General features: G+C 43.8%; 1 protein-coding gene across 1 annotated transcript in view; it reads left to right on the forward strand.

Moving 5' to 3' along the window:
• The first annotated feature begins 523 nt into the window (after nucleotides 1-523).
• The window catches only part of pdss2 (prenyl (decaprenyl) diphosphate synthase, subunit 2), a 31,066-nt gene continuing 14,608 nt past the window's right edge, over nucleotides 524-16,981 (forward strand). Inside the window, exons 1-4 of the mRNA XM_053502902.1 lie at nucleotides 524-701; nucleotides 1,760-2,011; nucleotides 9,878-10,012; nucleotides 16,691-16,889. Of these exons, the coding sequence (XP_053358877.1) occupies nucleotides 1,761-2,011; nucleotides 9,878-10,012; nucleotides 16,691-16,889 (585 nt within the window). The 5' untranslated portion in view covers nucleotides 524-701; nucleotide 1,760. The remainder of the gene's footprint in view (nucleotides 702-1,759; nucleotides 2,012-9,877; nucleotides 10,013-16,690; nucleotides 16,890-16,981) is intronic.

The following is a 16,981-nucleotide window of genomic DNA, read 5'->3' on the forward strand; positions in this document are numbered from 1 at the left end:
CACACAGTTCTTTAGAAAACATTTTTACCCTTTTTACCTTTTCTTTAGTTTATTTTATACAATCTATTCTCTCAAGTCTTTTTCCTAAGGTCAGAATATCACAGAAAATATCATATGTCTTTTAACTATATCGTAAAGCTAAATTTAATTTAAAAATTAATGATTCTTTTTGAAATGGTAATTAGTATATATGGGTTTTAAGAAAATTTACATTTTAAGAAAACCGTGAAAACCTTTTATTAAAAAAAAAAAAAGAATATACTTGAATACAACCACAAAACCACAACCTGAGTGTATGATTAAGCCAAAATGTCACTGTACGAATGGAACATTACTTAACTCATATATTTTTAATTCACAAAAAAGACTTTTTTGTCTGTATTGTAAAACTAATATTTACACAACAAATGAAATCAACATTTCTAAACTTTTTTGTGTCGATTTCATTCCACTGCTGCAAACAGACGACGAAATACGTCATTTCCGGGTTTCTTTTTTGCGACATGCCGTAAGCCAAGTCGTTCAAGATGGCAGCCATGGTGCATATACAGTTGTGACAGTTCTTTAGAAGCAAGCCGTTTATTTTATACATGTAAATCCTTTTTGGGTGGACTAACAACGGGGATTTAAAGCGGAAGAGTTATTTCATGACTGGAGACGGTTCTGTGCTGGAGACGTGATGTGTTTCATTTAATAAGAAGGTGACATTGAAAGTGACAGTCGTTTGTGCAATGTTTTACACGCGTTATTTTATGGCGCACCCGTTCTCGGGTAGCTCGGGACAGGATTGGTTAGTGTCAGTGCGATTTGTGGATTACGATTGGCTGGGAGGGTACACGCTTAGAGGAAGTAGCCAATCCCTGAGTAGGAGGCGGGATTTAAGGGAGCGCGCGTGTTCTCGTATTAAACTAAGATTAAACAGCAGGAACTCGAGGAGAGAAAAGACAAGACATGATGAATAAGATGGAAAGGATAGGACAGGGGGGAAAGAGGACAAGGAGGAAAAGAAGGAGGAGAAATAGAGAAAGATAGAGAAAAGAGAACATTAAGGTAAGAAATGTGATGGGGGGAAAAGAAGGAGAGAGAGAGAAGAGAAAAAAGAAAGACAACAAGAAGAGAGAGTGAAGACAAGAAACTTTAACATGTCAAAGGAAAATAGACAGGACAAAAAGGAAAAGATAGAGTTAAAGCGAAGAATTTAAAAGTTAGGTTCAGTTAAAAAAGATAATGAAGAAATTCACATTTTATTTGTCACATACACAGTCATACACAGTACGATATGCAGTGAAATGCTTAAACGACCGCCTGTGACCTTAAAAAATAAAAGCATAAGAAATAAATATGATTAAAAGAAATACGTTAGAAATTAAATAAACTAGTAAAATATACTGTAATAAATGAAATACGTTAGAAAGGACTAAACCACTTGTGACAAACAGGCAAAAAAAATGTAAAGAAAGGATGGACGGAGAGAAGCGAAAAGAAAGATAGAATATGAGACCCAACTATGGAATAAAGGTAGAAAGAAAAAAAGAAGTGGAAAGAAAGTTTGAAGAAAGACGTGAAGTGATGAGTGGAAAAAGTAGACTGAAAGATAAAAAAAAAATCTCTTTAGCATTATCCTAACTTTGGTTAGTCTGAGCTCAGAAAAGAGAGACAAAGAGAGAGCGAGCAATAAAGACGAGAGTTAGAGAGGAAAATTTTGTGTGTGTGTGTGTGTGTGAGAAGCTGATCGATCCGAGTTCCTCCGGTGTTTCAGGATGGCTGTGCGTTCCCGTCTCGCTTTCCTCGGCCCTCTGGGTTCTCTGAGGAGAGGATGGAGGAGCCTGAGTCTGTTCTCCGCTCCGTCTCCGTCCAGCTGGAGTAAAGTCGTGTCCGATGCAGAGAAGATCGTGGGATATCCGACGTCCTTCATGAGCCTGCGCTGCCTGCTGAGTGACGAGCTCAGCAACGTAGCCATGCACGTCCGCAAGCTGGTGGGGACCAAACACCCGCTCCTCAATACCGCCAGGTACACACACACACACACACAATCTTCTTACACATGGTGCACTCGCTGACCAAACACTTACAACTGTTTGGAATCAGTATCTTGCTGTGGTGAAAAGTATTGGCACCCCTCTCCTCATGCTGTCCCTCACCAGGTCCAGCTGCCGATTATACACTCTCAGTTAAAGTATCATTTTATTGAACTGCTAAACAGTGATGCACTTCTCTGAGTTTTTTTTTTTACCCCTAGAAAGTTAGGTAAGTTCTGCACAGGTAAGAAAATGAAACACGGCGCTTCAGAGGAGCGAAGAGAAAGAGCAAAGGTTTATATCGGCTCCGTCTACAAACATGGACATGGGAGGAATGTAGGAAGAGAGAGAGGGAGACACCAGAGATTGAGAAGACAGGAAAGAAAAACGCAGCGAAGGAGGGAGAGGGAGAAAGGATAAGAATAGAGAAGTAAAGAATCGGACAAGGAAAGTGAAGAGAATGCTTAAGTACGAGAGAGAGAAAAAGAGAGAAAAATAAATGACAAACAAACTAAAAACAGTTATTCTAATAGCTATGTGTAAATATACAGCCATGTAAGCAAATAATAAATAAATAAATAAATAAACTAACATGCCAGGCAGCATGAACATTGCTTGGTTGTGTTTGTTTGTTTGCTTGCTTGTTTGTTTGTTTTACCTTATGTGTTCAGCATTGTACTAGCTACTGTAGGTTAGGGACGAGTGGCCTCCCGATATAATGATATCACAAATCTCAGGTGCTGATTTGATTAAAATTGCATTTCTGTAAATATTACGATTTTATAAATATCCTGATTTGAGATAACATTTTCACCTGATTTTATTACCATTTTAAACTTTAAAAAAAGTTTAGTGAGTAATTGAATCTATCCCCTTCCTTATAACGTTAGTTTTCTTACATAAAAGCTGAGCGCAGCATTTAAACACTACAAACTAACTTTAAAAACAAGAGTTTAACATTTACCTGAGCAGTGTGTATCTCTGTCATCCACCATAATTATTATGTCTAAACCAACTTAACAAATAAATCACTTCGACACGGGACGATAATGTGTAAATAGTGCCACCTGTAAGATAAAAAAAAAAAAACGGTGACGTTTAACTCCCTCAAATGCCTCCAAAAAGTCCCAAACTAATCTTGACAGTGAGCATGCGATCTTCGGGCGAATTGTGCTTGCGGTGTTTTGAGACTGGTGTAAGTGTGTGTAATGAGTGGGTTTAAGAGTAATTTGATCGCAGAGTTTGGAGAAAAAGTCCAATCGAAAGCTTTTAACACGCACAGTTTTTGATAATGTAATGCCATAAAAACGCGATCGAACTACATTCGATAAGCTACATTCGGTCACCAGAGGCGCTAGCGATCTCCACTACGCCCCTCTACGCTCCATTTCTCATCGTCAAGTATGGTGTTAAATTTTTTTCTGAACTGATTACACGTAAGAAGTAACGTGTGTGATTCTTCCCAGACGGTTAAGTTTCTTTAGCTTTTATTTGTTCTGGTTAATAATTTTAGTTCTCAGTATCGACTTTTTAATCCGTTCTTAGACGATGCAATAAGCGCGAGCTGGTGACAAATTATTAAGCATTCAATTCTCAAATAAACATTTCACTGAACCCAAATCTCTTGATATAGATCATATCAGTATTACGATACGATATGTTTCCTCCAAATCGCTCGCTGTTAGCGGTTACATCTCACTTATCTGTTAACTCTGTTAAAGTCTTGACTCGATGACACGATCATCATTACACAGAGGTTACACATGTTTCGTCACGTACTTTCCCTCTTCTCCGGTTCTCCCAGTAACGAGGCGAGGCCCGAGTCGACTCCCTCCCGTGGCTGCGGCCGGCACTTCCTCTGGCTTTCTGGAGGCTACGCGGTAGGGTGACAGATTCGCTACGCTAATGAGCTGTAGAACAGATAACGATGAAAGGAAGACGAGTGAACCGGTCTCATCCGGGCGCTAACGGAGGTGGTGTAACGAGCACTCCGAGTCGGTTTCAGCATCAGGAGCGTCAGCACGGCGTCAGTGTGGCGGCGTGACACAGGGGTCACTGGGTCAGGGGTCAATCAGAACCACCTACACACACTTCGTTAACTTATTTACTGCAGCTTTAATAAAACACAAAACTTTGCTTTATTTCCTGTTCTTTTTTTCATTTCCATTCTTCTCCTTTGCCTTTCATTACTGTTTCTTTTTGTTTTCTTTCCCTTTTTTTTTCTTCAATTGTCTTTTATTTTCCATGTCTGTGGAATGTCAGAACTTTCCCTTTCTCCCTTTCCGTTCATTCCTTGTCTATTTTTTGACTTTTTCTTTGCCCTTGTTTTCCTTTCCAGTCTTTTCTTCCCTCTTTTCTGTCATTTCCTTTTCTTTTTCCTTTTCAGTTTTTTTCTTCTTCTTCTCATAGTTCTCTTCTTTTTTTGTCTTTTTTTCCTGCATTTGTCTTTACTTAAATTTTTCTTTCTGTTCTTCATGTCTCCCCCATCATATGCTTCCTTTTCTTTCCTTAATTTTTCTTTCCTAGTCTGTATTTTTCTTCTTTTCTTGATTTCATCTGCCTTTTTAGCTTTTTAAGTTTACTTATGAAACAGTTTCCTTAATTGAGACTGAATGCAGGTGTCTCAGCCTGATCCTGTACAAATGTGCCGTAAAATGTAAAATTCTGAAACCCATTTCCTCAGTTTTGTGTGAATCTTTTGAGAACGTTGAGGAACGAGAAGAATAGAGTGAAGGACTCTGCCGAACTTTTCTCCTCGTCCTTTTTTCCAGCGATGAATGAACGCACACGGGACAGAAAACCGAGACGCCCACGTCTGCCATTGTGGGTATTTATGTGACTGGCGCTTCTTGGGCAAGGAGACATGGAGGGAAAGAGGAGAAGGCAGGGTCTCCTCCATCCTTCCATCCATCCTCACTCTATCCTTCCATCCTCGACACCCAAATGGATCGTGATATCAGATTTAGGTGTATAGGTTATTACACCCTTGGGCTCCGGTTTCCAATCCTGTCGTCTGGATCGGCCAGATTGGGTTCCAGTTATTTCTCTCCCTCCGTCTCTCCCTCCCTCCCAAAGTAATCCTGTCTTTCCCTCTAACTTTCACTCTCCGTGTCATTTAGACAGGTCCAGTGGACACCAAAGACGGAGCGTCTCGCTGAGAAACAAACGCGAAAGAGTTCTCGGTAATATTTTGACGAGCGGCTCGGAGGTGACGTCACCACAAGACCGCCAAACAGAGCGGGATTTATAGCTTGACGATATCAAAACGGCACCGCTGACCCAGGAGATGCAGAATTATTGGCCCCCTACATGAACTCATATTAAAATAGCAAAAGAAACAAACCATGGCTTAAAAAAATATTGTAGAGCAAAATAAAGTTTCAACACATTTATTATACTTTTATTAAATGATATTAAAATTAAATAAAAAATTGGCCCCAAATTTCTGCCTGGCTGCAGTGACAACACTCAGCCTTTCTGGAGTATCATTTCAGGGGTAGCTCTGTGGTTACGGCATTGGACTACGGCTTGGAAGGTCCCAGGTTCAAATCCCTGTTGTCCCTGTTGGACCCTTGAGCAAGGCCCTTCACCCTCAACTGCTCAAATGTATAATGGGATAAAATGGAAGCCGCCCTGGATGAGGTCGTCTGCCAAATGCAATGTAAATGTAAAACTTGTGGATGGATCTTGGACCGCTTCCATGCAGAGCATTTCCGACTCCTAGAGATTCTTGGGGTTTCTCTTGTCGTCTTCAACTGAGATCACGGATTGTCCCCTGGGTTCATGTCATGAGGCCTTCATTTTGTGTTGCTGTTAAACGTGTAGCACAAGGAGGCATTTATATCGTTATAGTGAGAGCAGTGCTGCGGTGCCGCCTCCTGTTGACTCTCCTGTACGCATCTTCTGCTGGATTTCATTCAGCTTCTCCACTTTACTGATTTAAACCTGTGTAAGGTCCGTCTCATCCTCATCCTCATCTCCGGTTCCTCTAGGTCTCTATCAGTCAGGCTGCTGCACGGTAAGTCAGGGTGATGAAGCTGCGCTCAGGCAGAGATGAGAGTCCATGTGATGAGGGTGAAGCCACTAATGCTGCGATAAACCGTCACGTCCTTCAGAAAGGGACCGGGCCGAGCCTGACCGGGTCACGCTCCTGCTCCTCACTGCTGCCGTGTGCACCTCATCCATACTCCTGCTCCGCGCTCCTGCTGCACGTTCACATCACAGATCTGTCAGAAATTTATTTGTTTAATCAGCTTCACTCGTTTAATTTCTTCAGCTCTGGTTCATCTTATTACACTCCAGGTCTTTCCCCATTGCTTTCTTTTTCTTTTTCTCCCTTTCTTTCACATATTTCTTAAACTTCTTGTATTTCTTTTTTTCTCATTCTTTTTTGTTCTGTTCTTCATCTCCTCCTCTTCATACTCTTTTGCTTTTTACACATTTATTTGTTACTCCTCCTTTATCTCTTCCTTCCTTCTTTTTTCCCCCTCCCTCTCCTTTCCATTTCTTTTCTTTCACTTTACATCTTGCTTTCGATCTTGATTCTTTCTGTTCATCATTTCTTTATTTTCTATTTTTCTTTTTCTTCCAAACCCCTTAATTGTTTCTTCTTCCTTTTATTTTTCTTTGTCTTTTTTCCCCATGTCTTTGTTTTACTTGCACATTTCTCATCCTCTCTTTCTCTCTTTCGATTTGTAATTGTTCTCCGTGTCCCTGGTCTTAGCTGCCCTTACATTCATTCCTCTAATGTTTTCTTCCATTTTTCCCTCACTGTTCTTCTGTCCTCTTTTCTTTTATTCCTTCATTTTCTTCTCCAAAGTCTCTATTGTATAAAAATAATTACAGCACTTCAGTTCAGGTTTTTCTTCTTTTCTTTCTTTGCTCTCCCCCCCCCCCCCCAACTCCCCGTGGTGAAGGTTAAGCGGGTCGTAAGGAGGCGTGTCGCTCGAGCGGTGTGTCTTAGGAGGCGTGTCCAGCTGTCATATTGTCTCCGTTGCCACGGCGCTAATTCATGACGAGCAGCAGTGGTGCATACATGCCGGGGGGGGGAGGAAAAAGAAAAGATCCCCCTTTCATGCCCAGCTCCAGCCTGGATATTAGCGAGTGTGAGCAGCGCACGTTCTCCGGGTTCTCCTGCTCTCATTAACAGCTCATTAACAGCTCGTTAACGGCCTTTTTAGCGGCTCAGTGGGTGTTTCTGAGCAGAAACCTGGGTTTGAATGCTAGCGCTGTCCCACAGTGACCTTCTGTTGCAGAGTATGAGATGAGCTCCACAGCGCCACCTTCAGTTTCTCCGGGGTGGGGACTTGAGCTCGGAGCGTTTTGGTGCCGAGCGTGTCCTCATGCCGATGGACCGAGAGACGTGATGGATGCGGGACGCTAAAACGGGGGGTTTTATTCCTCCGTCCCCATGGACGCGCGAAGGAGAAAGATGGATCGCTTTCGTTACACACTTTCAAACGAAACACAAACACACCGGTTTCTCAGTGCACACCTTCACACCTGCACACCTTCACATCTGCACATCTGCTCAGTGCTGAGACGCTTCACCAGACGCTCACACACTGCTACAGCTACACTTCCCTCTCCCTTCTTTCCTTTCCTTTCTCTCTCCTCTCCACTCCTCTCATCTTCTTTCCTTTCCATTTCTATTCTTTCCTTCCCTTCCTTCCCACTCGTCTTCACTTTCCTTTCTTATCCTCTCATTTTTCCTTTCTCCTCCCTTCTATTCCTCTTCTTTTTTCATCTCTCCCTTTTTTATAAACTTTTCCTTCCATTTTGTCTTTTCCTCCCCTCTGTTTCTCATCTCTTCTCCTTTCCTCAACTTGCTTCCCTTTTTTCTGTTCCATTTCTTTTCAGTTTTTTTCTGTTCTTTTCTTCATTCTCTTTTCTATTTTTCCCTTTTCCCCATTTCATGCACTTTATATTTCTTAATTTTTTCTTTTTTTTTTCTTTCTTTCTTTTCTACTCTTTTAATTTTTAACTTTCCCCTTTTCTTTTTATTATTTTTTTTTTCTTGGACAGAGGGAGTCTCATTATCATATAAGGTTCCATAAGACAGTGGTGGACAATGTATACACACACACACACACACACACACACACACACACACACACACACACACACGGTAGGCTGATACATGCAGGTTGATGATTTCGATGTGAAGTTGGAGCATTGTGACATCTGTTGGAGATTAATAAACATTCTTCAGCTGTGTGTGTGTGTGTGTGTTCGAGATCTTTTTAAGCGAGAGGTTAGCCACTCACTCGCTTGTCCACGGTCTCGGCCCGGCACTTCTCCCTCAGGAATATTAATGATAGCGTTGAAAGGCGTCAGGATCATCATACACTCGGCCTCTCGACCTCACCGGACCTCACAGGACCTCCTGAATCCCCCCCTAAACACACACACACACACACACACACACACACACACACACACTGCTCTCAGTCCCACTCACTCCTGAGAGAGAGAGAGAGAGGTCACTTCATTAGCCGAGCTCTCTGCACCGTCATTTACATACAATTACTGAGCATTATGGGGATTTTAGCCGTGCTGCTGGTGGAAAGCTCAGCCACTTACACACACACACACATTTCAGTGTCTGAATTAAAAGCAACAAGAAGCTAAGGTTTAATATTTCCTTAAGAAAGAGCAGATTATTATCTTTAGTTTAAAATTCAAGGCAACTCTTTAGAAAAGAATTAAAACCGTCCTGTTCAAATTTCAAATTAATTGATTTTATTACAAAAATCGAAACAAATATGAGATTATTACTGAGAGTAAATAGTGCAGTGTGGAATGCGAGGTTGTTCACTTCTACATGTTGGGATAAATCCTCTCTCTCTGCTCTTTTTACATTTTATTATTTATTTATTTATTTCTACGGGATAAAACTACAGACGCCGAGCCGAGATTAACGCTCCACACAGAACTAGCTAGCGGAGCCGCGCGATCCGAGGCTCCCTCTCGGGTGTAGAGCGCGGCGTTGGCCCCGGAGCTGCAGTGTGGCTTCAGACGTCAGTCAGTCGGATCTCATTAAAACGTCGCCCTCGTTTACGCGTCGGGCTCGACGATATCCGCCGCTAACAATGAACACGGAAAAACTGTCCAGATTCAGGATGCAGTCGAGTCGCCTGGACGAGGGGAAACAGGCACACACACACACACACACACACTATAGAATTTTGGGAAAAAAAAATAAAAAATCCTTTTCTGTGTGGATTTTACATTTGTTTTTTTTCTCTGCGTTTTGTTTTTGTGTTTCACATTTCTGCACAATTCTTTTTCCTTTTTTGAGGTTTTTGTCCTTTGTTGCTGTAAATCGTTTGCGCTTGTGGTTTTCTTTATCGTCTCTTACTGTGTAACTTACATTCTGTGTGACTGAAGCTCAGCCCGTGGTGTGTGAGGTTTCAGTCAGAAGCGTAAATGTTATATAATATGTTACATACAGCACTTTAATCTCTGTGTCTCTCTCTCTCCGTCTCTTTTTCTCCATCTCTCTCTCTTTTTCTCCATCTCTCTGTCTCTCTCTCTCTGTGTCTCTTTTTCTGTGTCTCTCCATCTCACTCTCTCTCTCACTCTCCATCTCACTCTCTCTCTCACTCTCTCTCTCTCTCTCTCTCTCTCTCTGTCTCTCTCTGTCTCTTTTTCTCCATCTCTCTCTCTTTTTCTCCATCTCTCTGTCTCTCTCTCTCTGTGTCTCTTTTTCTGTGTCTCTCCATCTCACTCTCTCTCTCACTCTCTCTCTCTCTCTCTCTCTCTCTCTGTCTCTCTTTCTGTGTCTGTCTCTCTCTCCATCTCTCTCTTTCTCCTCGTCCTTCTGTCACTCTCTCTCCGTCTCTCTGTCTGTCTCTCAGGGGTTTCGTGTACGACAGTAAAAACAACCTGCAGATGCGAGGCCTGGTGGTGTTGTTGATGTCTAAAGCAGCAGGACGGAGTGCCGCGGCATCTGACGCCCTCCTGCCTGACATGATCAGCGGGATTTACCCCAGGTCAGGGCACGAGGGGCAATTACATCACACAGCCAGTAACAACCCCCCCGAACCCTCCTCACACACCTTCATCACTGCAACATCATCATCATCATCTGCACACATACACACACTCATCACTGACATCTACTCAGGACATGTCTCAAACCGGGGGAGACAGACAGCACCAGCAGGTCTCACACACACACACACACACACACACACACACACACACACACACACACACACACACACACACACACTATTTTGTTCATTGTTTGTTTTAAGCACCAGCTCCCTGCAGTATTTGTAACGGCTTTAAGCATGACTGTGTGTGTGTGTCTCTGTGTGTCTCTGTGTGTCTCTGTGTGTCTCTGTGTGTGTGTGTGTGTGTGTGACCTCCTGGTGCTGTCTGTCTCTCCCGGCCTGAGGTGTTTAAGAGCCCTGGTCATTAGCAAGACACACACACACACACACACACACACACACACACAGGTCTGTTAAGAGTCGCATGCTTTCAGACAGGCCACATGACTCTGTGTGTGTGTGTGTCTGTGTGTGTGTGTCAGGCAGAGCACATGAACTCTCACACTCACCATCACTGCTAAGTTTAGACAGCGAGAAGGTGATGCAAGTCTCTCTCTCTCTCCCTGTCTCGCTCTCTGTCTATCTTTCCTTCAAGCCCCCTCTGAGTCTTATGACCTGTGTGTGTGTGTGTGTGTGTGTGTGTGTGTGTGTGTGTGTGTGTGAGTGTGTGTGTGAGTGAATCCCTCTGCTCTGGTGCCAGGCAGTTACCAGAACCGACTGTTTAATTTGGCAGCGTATGATGTGTGTGTGTGTGTGTGTGTGTGTGTGTGTGTGTGTGTGTGTGTGTGTTCCTGCACGCTCTGAATGAACTCTTTCTCTCGGCTGCTGCACGAGGGAACGCTCGCTCTCGCGCTCGCCTGCTCCTCTTCCTCCCTCTTCCTCTCAGCCGCTGCGCTGTTCTTGGAGTGCGGACAGGAAGTGACCTCGCCGCTCTGTTTCTGGAACACGGGCGTCATGGAAACGGGGATGAAGTAGTCCGTCTCGTCCCTGGTTTTCTGTGCGCGTGTCAGGTGTGGAGGTCAGCGCACGTACATGACAACTCACCTACCCACACACACACACACGCGCGAGTGCGCGCACACACTCTCACTCTGAAAGATCATTAGAGGTGTGTGTGTGTGTGTGTGAGAGAGATCATTAAAGCTGTGTGTGTTGACGGATGGAGCGGTCGGCTGCTCTCCGCCCACTTGACACGCGGCATTTGTAAAACGTCTTTTGCTTCGCCACTACTCCGTGTGTGTGTGTGTGTGTGTGTGTGAGAAAGAGAGAGACAGATGGTTCTACTCGTTAGGAGAAGAAAATGAGGAAGCTCTGAAACACTTCATTATTCTCTTTCAGGATTTATTGATCATTAAAACGTTCCATAATCCTGTCTGGTTCTGCGCGCGCTCGCCGTCACGTCGACGTACCAACGGAATATTCATGAATTCTGCACGTTTAATTGCGTGAATATTTCTGAAAGAAACCAAACTCCACCTTCATACCGATCAGCCCCGAGTTCCTGAACTGTCTCTGTGTCTCTGTCTCTGTGTCTCGGACGAGCACTGGGGTCCTGGTCCATGCTCTGGTCACGTCTCACATCGTTCATTCCCAACGCGCATTCACTGCGGTTACAGGTCAATCAGAATTCTGCAGCGAGAATTATTGTGCATCAGAACACATCACACCTTCTTTAAATCTCGCTCCAATTGACATTTAAAGCTTTATGTAACTTTGCTGCAGTGTCGCTGACTGAACTGTTCACACCGTGCGCCCCTTCCGTCAGAGCCAGCCTTTAATCTTAAAACAGTGGGGTGTAGGAGGGGTCTCTAGGGCGGCGCCAAGGCTCCGGGGCAAACTCGCCCTTTAACGCTCGACACTGGAGATCCACCAAGACTCCCATCTATTTAAATTAGCTCATCAGTTTTAATATCTGTTTTATATAACGTTATTTACTTGTTTAATTATTTTATTACTTATATTGGAGATTTGACCCTTATATATCGAACACTGATTGGCTTTTTTATTTTATTTTATTTATTTTATTTTATACTACATCTTCTGGATGATCAATTGTCTACAACTTTATATAAACTACCGCCCAAATGTTCGGGATCACCTGCAAATTTTTTTGTTTTTGTTTAGTAATTTATTTTCTACAATCTACAACAATACCGTGGATTATATATGGAATTAGGTAATTAATCAACAACAGCAGTATCAGCCAGTTTTTATTATAAGACAGTATTGTGTCGAGTGCGTTTGTAAAACCCATCAAGCTCCATGATGATGAAACTGTCTCTCATGAAGACCAAAACTGAGCTCTGCTGCAGAGGAGACGTTCATTTAGAGTCACCAGCCTCAGAAATCACCAATTAACAACCAGCACCTCAGATTAGAGCCGTTATGAAGCTTTGAAGAGCAGAAGGAGCAGATAAACATCTCAATATCAACTGTTCAGAGGAGATTATTGTGTGTTTTAGATAATAAACGCCTTCAGTGTTGTTTTACAGTGTAGAAAGAAATAAACATCAGGAACGACCGTGGAGTTAGAAGGGGTGTACATACTTTTGCATGGTAGTGTGTTTATGGCATGTGTCAATTCTTTATTAAGTATTGTTTTTAGTTTCTTACCTTTTATGTCAAATTTAAAGTGTTTTTTGGTACTTGAAAGGCGCTTATAAATAAAATGTATTATTATTATTATTATTGCTAGATTTAGCCACGCCCCCAAAACTCACACATCAGCAGTCACACATTATAAAGACGTGGTTGAGAATCCTCACGTGGTATTTTACGCAAGTGCAAGATAATGAATGTTTTTACAAATCAACCATTTTTTTTTCAGAATCACTGGATTTCTGATGTAGTAATGAATGTCCTCATTAAGTCGTATCTAGTAGCGATAAACGAGCGGAGTCACCATCTCTCACTCCTGCCCTCACCACCTTTATTTCCTCAGTGAACTCGGACCAGGCTCAGGTAAGAGCTCAGGCGCACCTGGACCCGTGTGTTTGACGAGGAGGCGACGCTGCTCAGACTGCATGCTGGGATTTTCTCTCCTGACGTGTTCTCTGATTTATCAGGCTGCATGTAGACAAAAGCCCTCATGTGAGGAATGATCAAATCATTACAGTAGATTACACTGTGTGTGTGTGTGTGTGTGTGTGTGTGTGTGTGTGTGTGTGTGTGTGAAATCAACAGAGCAAATGGAGCGCATGGAGAAAGTGGGCGTGTCTGGGGGCGGAACCACTCAGCTCTCCGGCATTGGTTGCCCAGCAACTGAGGCTCAAAGCTATTTATATTCTCCTCTCGGCTCCGCCCACTGAGTCCGGAGCGAGCAGGAAGCACAGAGGAGCGTCGAGGTGAAAAATAAGATTTAGATTCGCTTCCTGCGGTTGCTTTTAGCGCAAACGGGTCACTTGCCGAGACCGACGCCATCAGACGCAGCGTGGGTTCTCACGTCAGCTGAGACGTACGCCAAGGCCCCACAAGCACTAAGGCCTTCTGATTACATGGATGGTGAAGGAGGTGTGGCCTCTGTGCCTGTCATTCTCATTAAAGAAGGCGTGGCTTATATAGCTGTCAGTAATTAGGAAGGAGGTGTGGCCTCTGTGATGTACAGTAGGTCTCTGAGCCAGTTCAATTAAAGACGTGGCCTCTGTGCTTCTTAGTTTTAAGCCCTGTAGCCCTCACCTCAGTAGTGATGAAGTGCTTTGAACGCCTGGTCAGAGACTTCATCATCTCTTCACTACCAGACACACTAGACCCACTACAGTTCGCTTATCGTCCAAACCGTTCCACGGACGATGCAATCTCTCATCTCCTCCATACATCTCTCACTCACCTGGACACTCGGAGGGGGAATTATGTGAAAATGCTCTTCATCGACTACAGTTCTGCATTTAATACCATAATTCCCTCCACACTCATCACCAAGCTGGAGCACCTGGGACTCAGCTCATCAATGTGTCAGTGGATCTCCAATTTTCTGACTGGCAGACCACAGGCAGTAAGGATGGGCGGACATGTCTCAGCCTCCCTCACTCTCAGCACTGGAGCCCCCCAGGGTTGTGTTCTGAGCCCCCTGCTGTACTCTCTGTACACCCACGACTGCGTGGCCACTACCAGCTCCACCACCATCATCAAGTTTGCTAACGACACTGTTGTGGTGGGCCTGATCACGAACAACGATGAGACGGCCTACCTGGAGGAGGTTGGAAATCTGGAGAACTGGTGCCAGAGAAACAATCTCCTCCTGAACGTCAGTAAGACAAAGGAGCTGATAGTGGACTTCAGTACAAAGCAGGTGAGGAACTACCAGACCCCCGTCATCAACAGGAGCCCAGTGGAGAGAGTGGACAGCTTCAGATACCTCGGTGTTCACATCACGCAGGACCTGGCATGGTCCTGTCACATCAACACCGTGGTAAAAAAGGCCCGGCAGCGTCTCTACCACCTCAGACGCTTGAGAGACTTTAGACTGCCCTCCAAGGTGCTCAGGAATTTCTACTCCTGCACCATAGAGAGCATCCTGACGGGAAATATCACGACCTGGTTCGGGAACAGCACCATGCAGGACAGACGAGCTCTACAGAGGGTGGTGCGATCAGCTGAGCGCATCATCCGCATCGAGCTTCCTGACCTGCACTCAATCTACAGCAAGCGGTGCTTGACCAAGGCCAGGAAGATCGTGAAGGACCTCAGCCACCCCAATAACGGACTGTTTACTCTGTTGCGGTCTGGGAAGCGATTCCGCTCCTTGAAGGCCAACACAGAGAGACTGAGGAGGAGCTTCTTCCCGCAGGCGATAAGGTCTCTCAACCACAACCACACCACTATGCAGAACTAACAATCTTTTCATCTTTTTCATAATTGATCAAATCTATCAATCTTCTTACATCCATGAACACTATGGACAATTACACGCTCACCTTCCTTCATATATACACTACATGTCGTACGTTTACATCCTGGACCAGTGCACAAAGACACTTTAATAACCTCTGCACTAAGACACTTTGTTCTATGCATATTTGCACACACCGTACAGTATATTTCAATTTGTACAGTACATTTCTATTTTTGCACATCATATTTCTATTTTTATTTTTAGTTCTATTTTTCCTAGTTTAATTTAATTTTTTATTTCATTTCTATCGTATTTCTTTTATTCATATTTATTTTTTATTTGTAAACTTTAATTCTCTTCTAGGGTCAATGGCAGTCGTATAATGCATTTCACTACATTTCGTACTGTGTATGTTTGTGTATGTGACAAATAAAATTTGAATTTGAATTTGATTTTAACCAGGGGGTGTGACTTACTGTATGTACCTCTGATTCAAAAGAGGGGGCGTGGCCTCAGTGTTTCTTATTTATAATGAGTGAGGCTTGGCCTATGTAACTTTCAGTCACTTTAAAGGTGGTGTGTCACCACTGTTACTTCTAGAGAAAAAGGCGTGGCCCCTGTCGGTCCGAGACAAGGAGGCGTGGCCCCTGTCGGTCCGAGACAAGGAGGCGTGGCCCCTGTCGGTCCGAGACAAGGAGGCGTGGCCCCTGTCGGTCCGAGACAAGGAGGCGTGGCCCCTGTCCGTTCTAGAGAAGGAGGTGTGGCCTCTGACACTATAAGTCTCTAAAGGAGCTGTGGCCCCTGTTTCCGTCAGTCCTACAGAAGGAGGCGTGGCCTGTGTAGCTGTCTCACCTAAAGACGAAGGGGCGGCCCCTGTTTTCGTCAGTCCTACAGAAGGTCTGTTTTACCTCTTTCAATGTTGAGGGTCGTATGTTGAGTACAGAATATTATTTATACCAACACAAATGAAGATTTTAATAATTACATCCATAAATAAAAGCTTGTGCTGGTGTTTATAAATGTGAAGTGGTAACGTTTCCTCTCTCGATGCGTCTCCACTTTAAAGTCAGACTCGAAGTAATACAAACACATGATTTAAACCTCATCCTAGCACTGATGTGTGTGTTTGTGGGGTGTCGGTTATAAAATGTCTTATAAAAATAAATAAAACAAGGCGATACTTGGAGCACTAGCACTGGGAACAATAGATGTGATTAATCGCAAACATGGTTTTAAAAACACAACCAAAGTAAAAAAGCGTCTAATGATAAATAAGCGTCCGAGTGTGTGATGTGTAATTACGCAGGGCGGTGTTTGAGGAGGCAGCGGCGCGGTCGTCACACGGCTGATTACGGCACAGAGGAACCGAATCAGCACGAGACTGCGGCGTCTGACCCCAAGGTGGAGAAAAAACACGCAGGAACCGCGCGGTGATGAAGAGACACTGATGTCGTCTAACGCCGAATTATAACCGCACGCACACACCTTTGACCTCTGCTCATGTTTATTATAGTCTGGACCAGGTTTTGTCTATTGTTCTTAACAAATATAAATCCAAAACTTTGTGTGTTTAGAAAAGCAGACTTTTCTCACATTCACACCAGGACTCGTCAAAACCTGATAATCTGTCCATTTCTCCGTCTAGAAAAAAAAAAGTTTCCTTAACTTATAATTCCTACTTTGAAGGTCAAGAAGGTGTGTGTGTGTGTGTGTGTTGCCCCCTCCACACTATTACTTAGTAAAGATATAATAAATAATTCCCCTCTCTCTCTCTCTCTCAGTCAGCGTAGCCTGGCGGAGATCACAGAGTTGATCCACACGGCGTTCCTGGTGCATCGTGGGATTGTGAATTTGAAGGAGTGGACGTTCTCAGACGGGCCGCTCAAGGACATGCAGTTCGGGAACAAGATGGCCGTCCTGAGCGGCGACTTCCTGTTGGCCAACGCCTGCACGGGATTGGCTCAGCTCAACAACACCAAGGTATAAGGTCACACTGTATAAGGTCCAGAATGTTGCCTGGAGTCAAACCTTACCATCAGAAGGGTTGTGACGTGGGTAACCATGGTAACAGA

The sequence above is a fragment of the Clarias gariepinus genome, chromosome 8 (assembly GCF_024256425.1).
Source record: "Clarias gariepinus isolate MV-2021 ecotype Netherlands chromosome 8, CGAR_prim_01v2, whole genome shotgun sequence".
Classification (NCBI taxonomy): Eukaryota; Metazoa; Chordata; class Actinopteri; order Siluriformes; family Clariidae; genus Clarias; species Clarias gariepinus.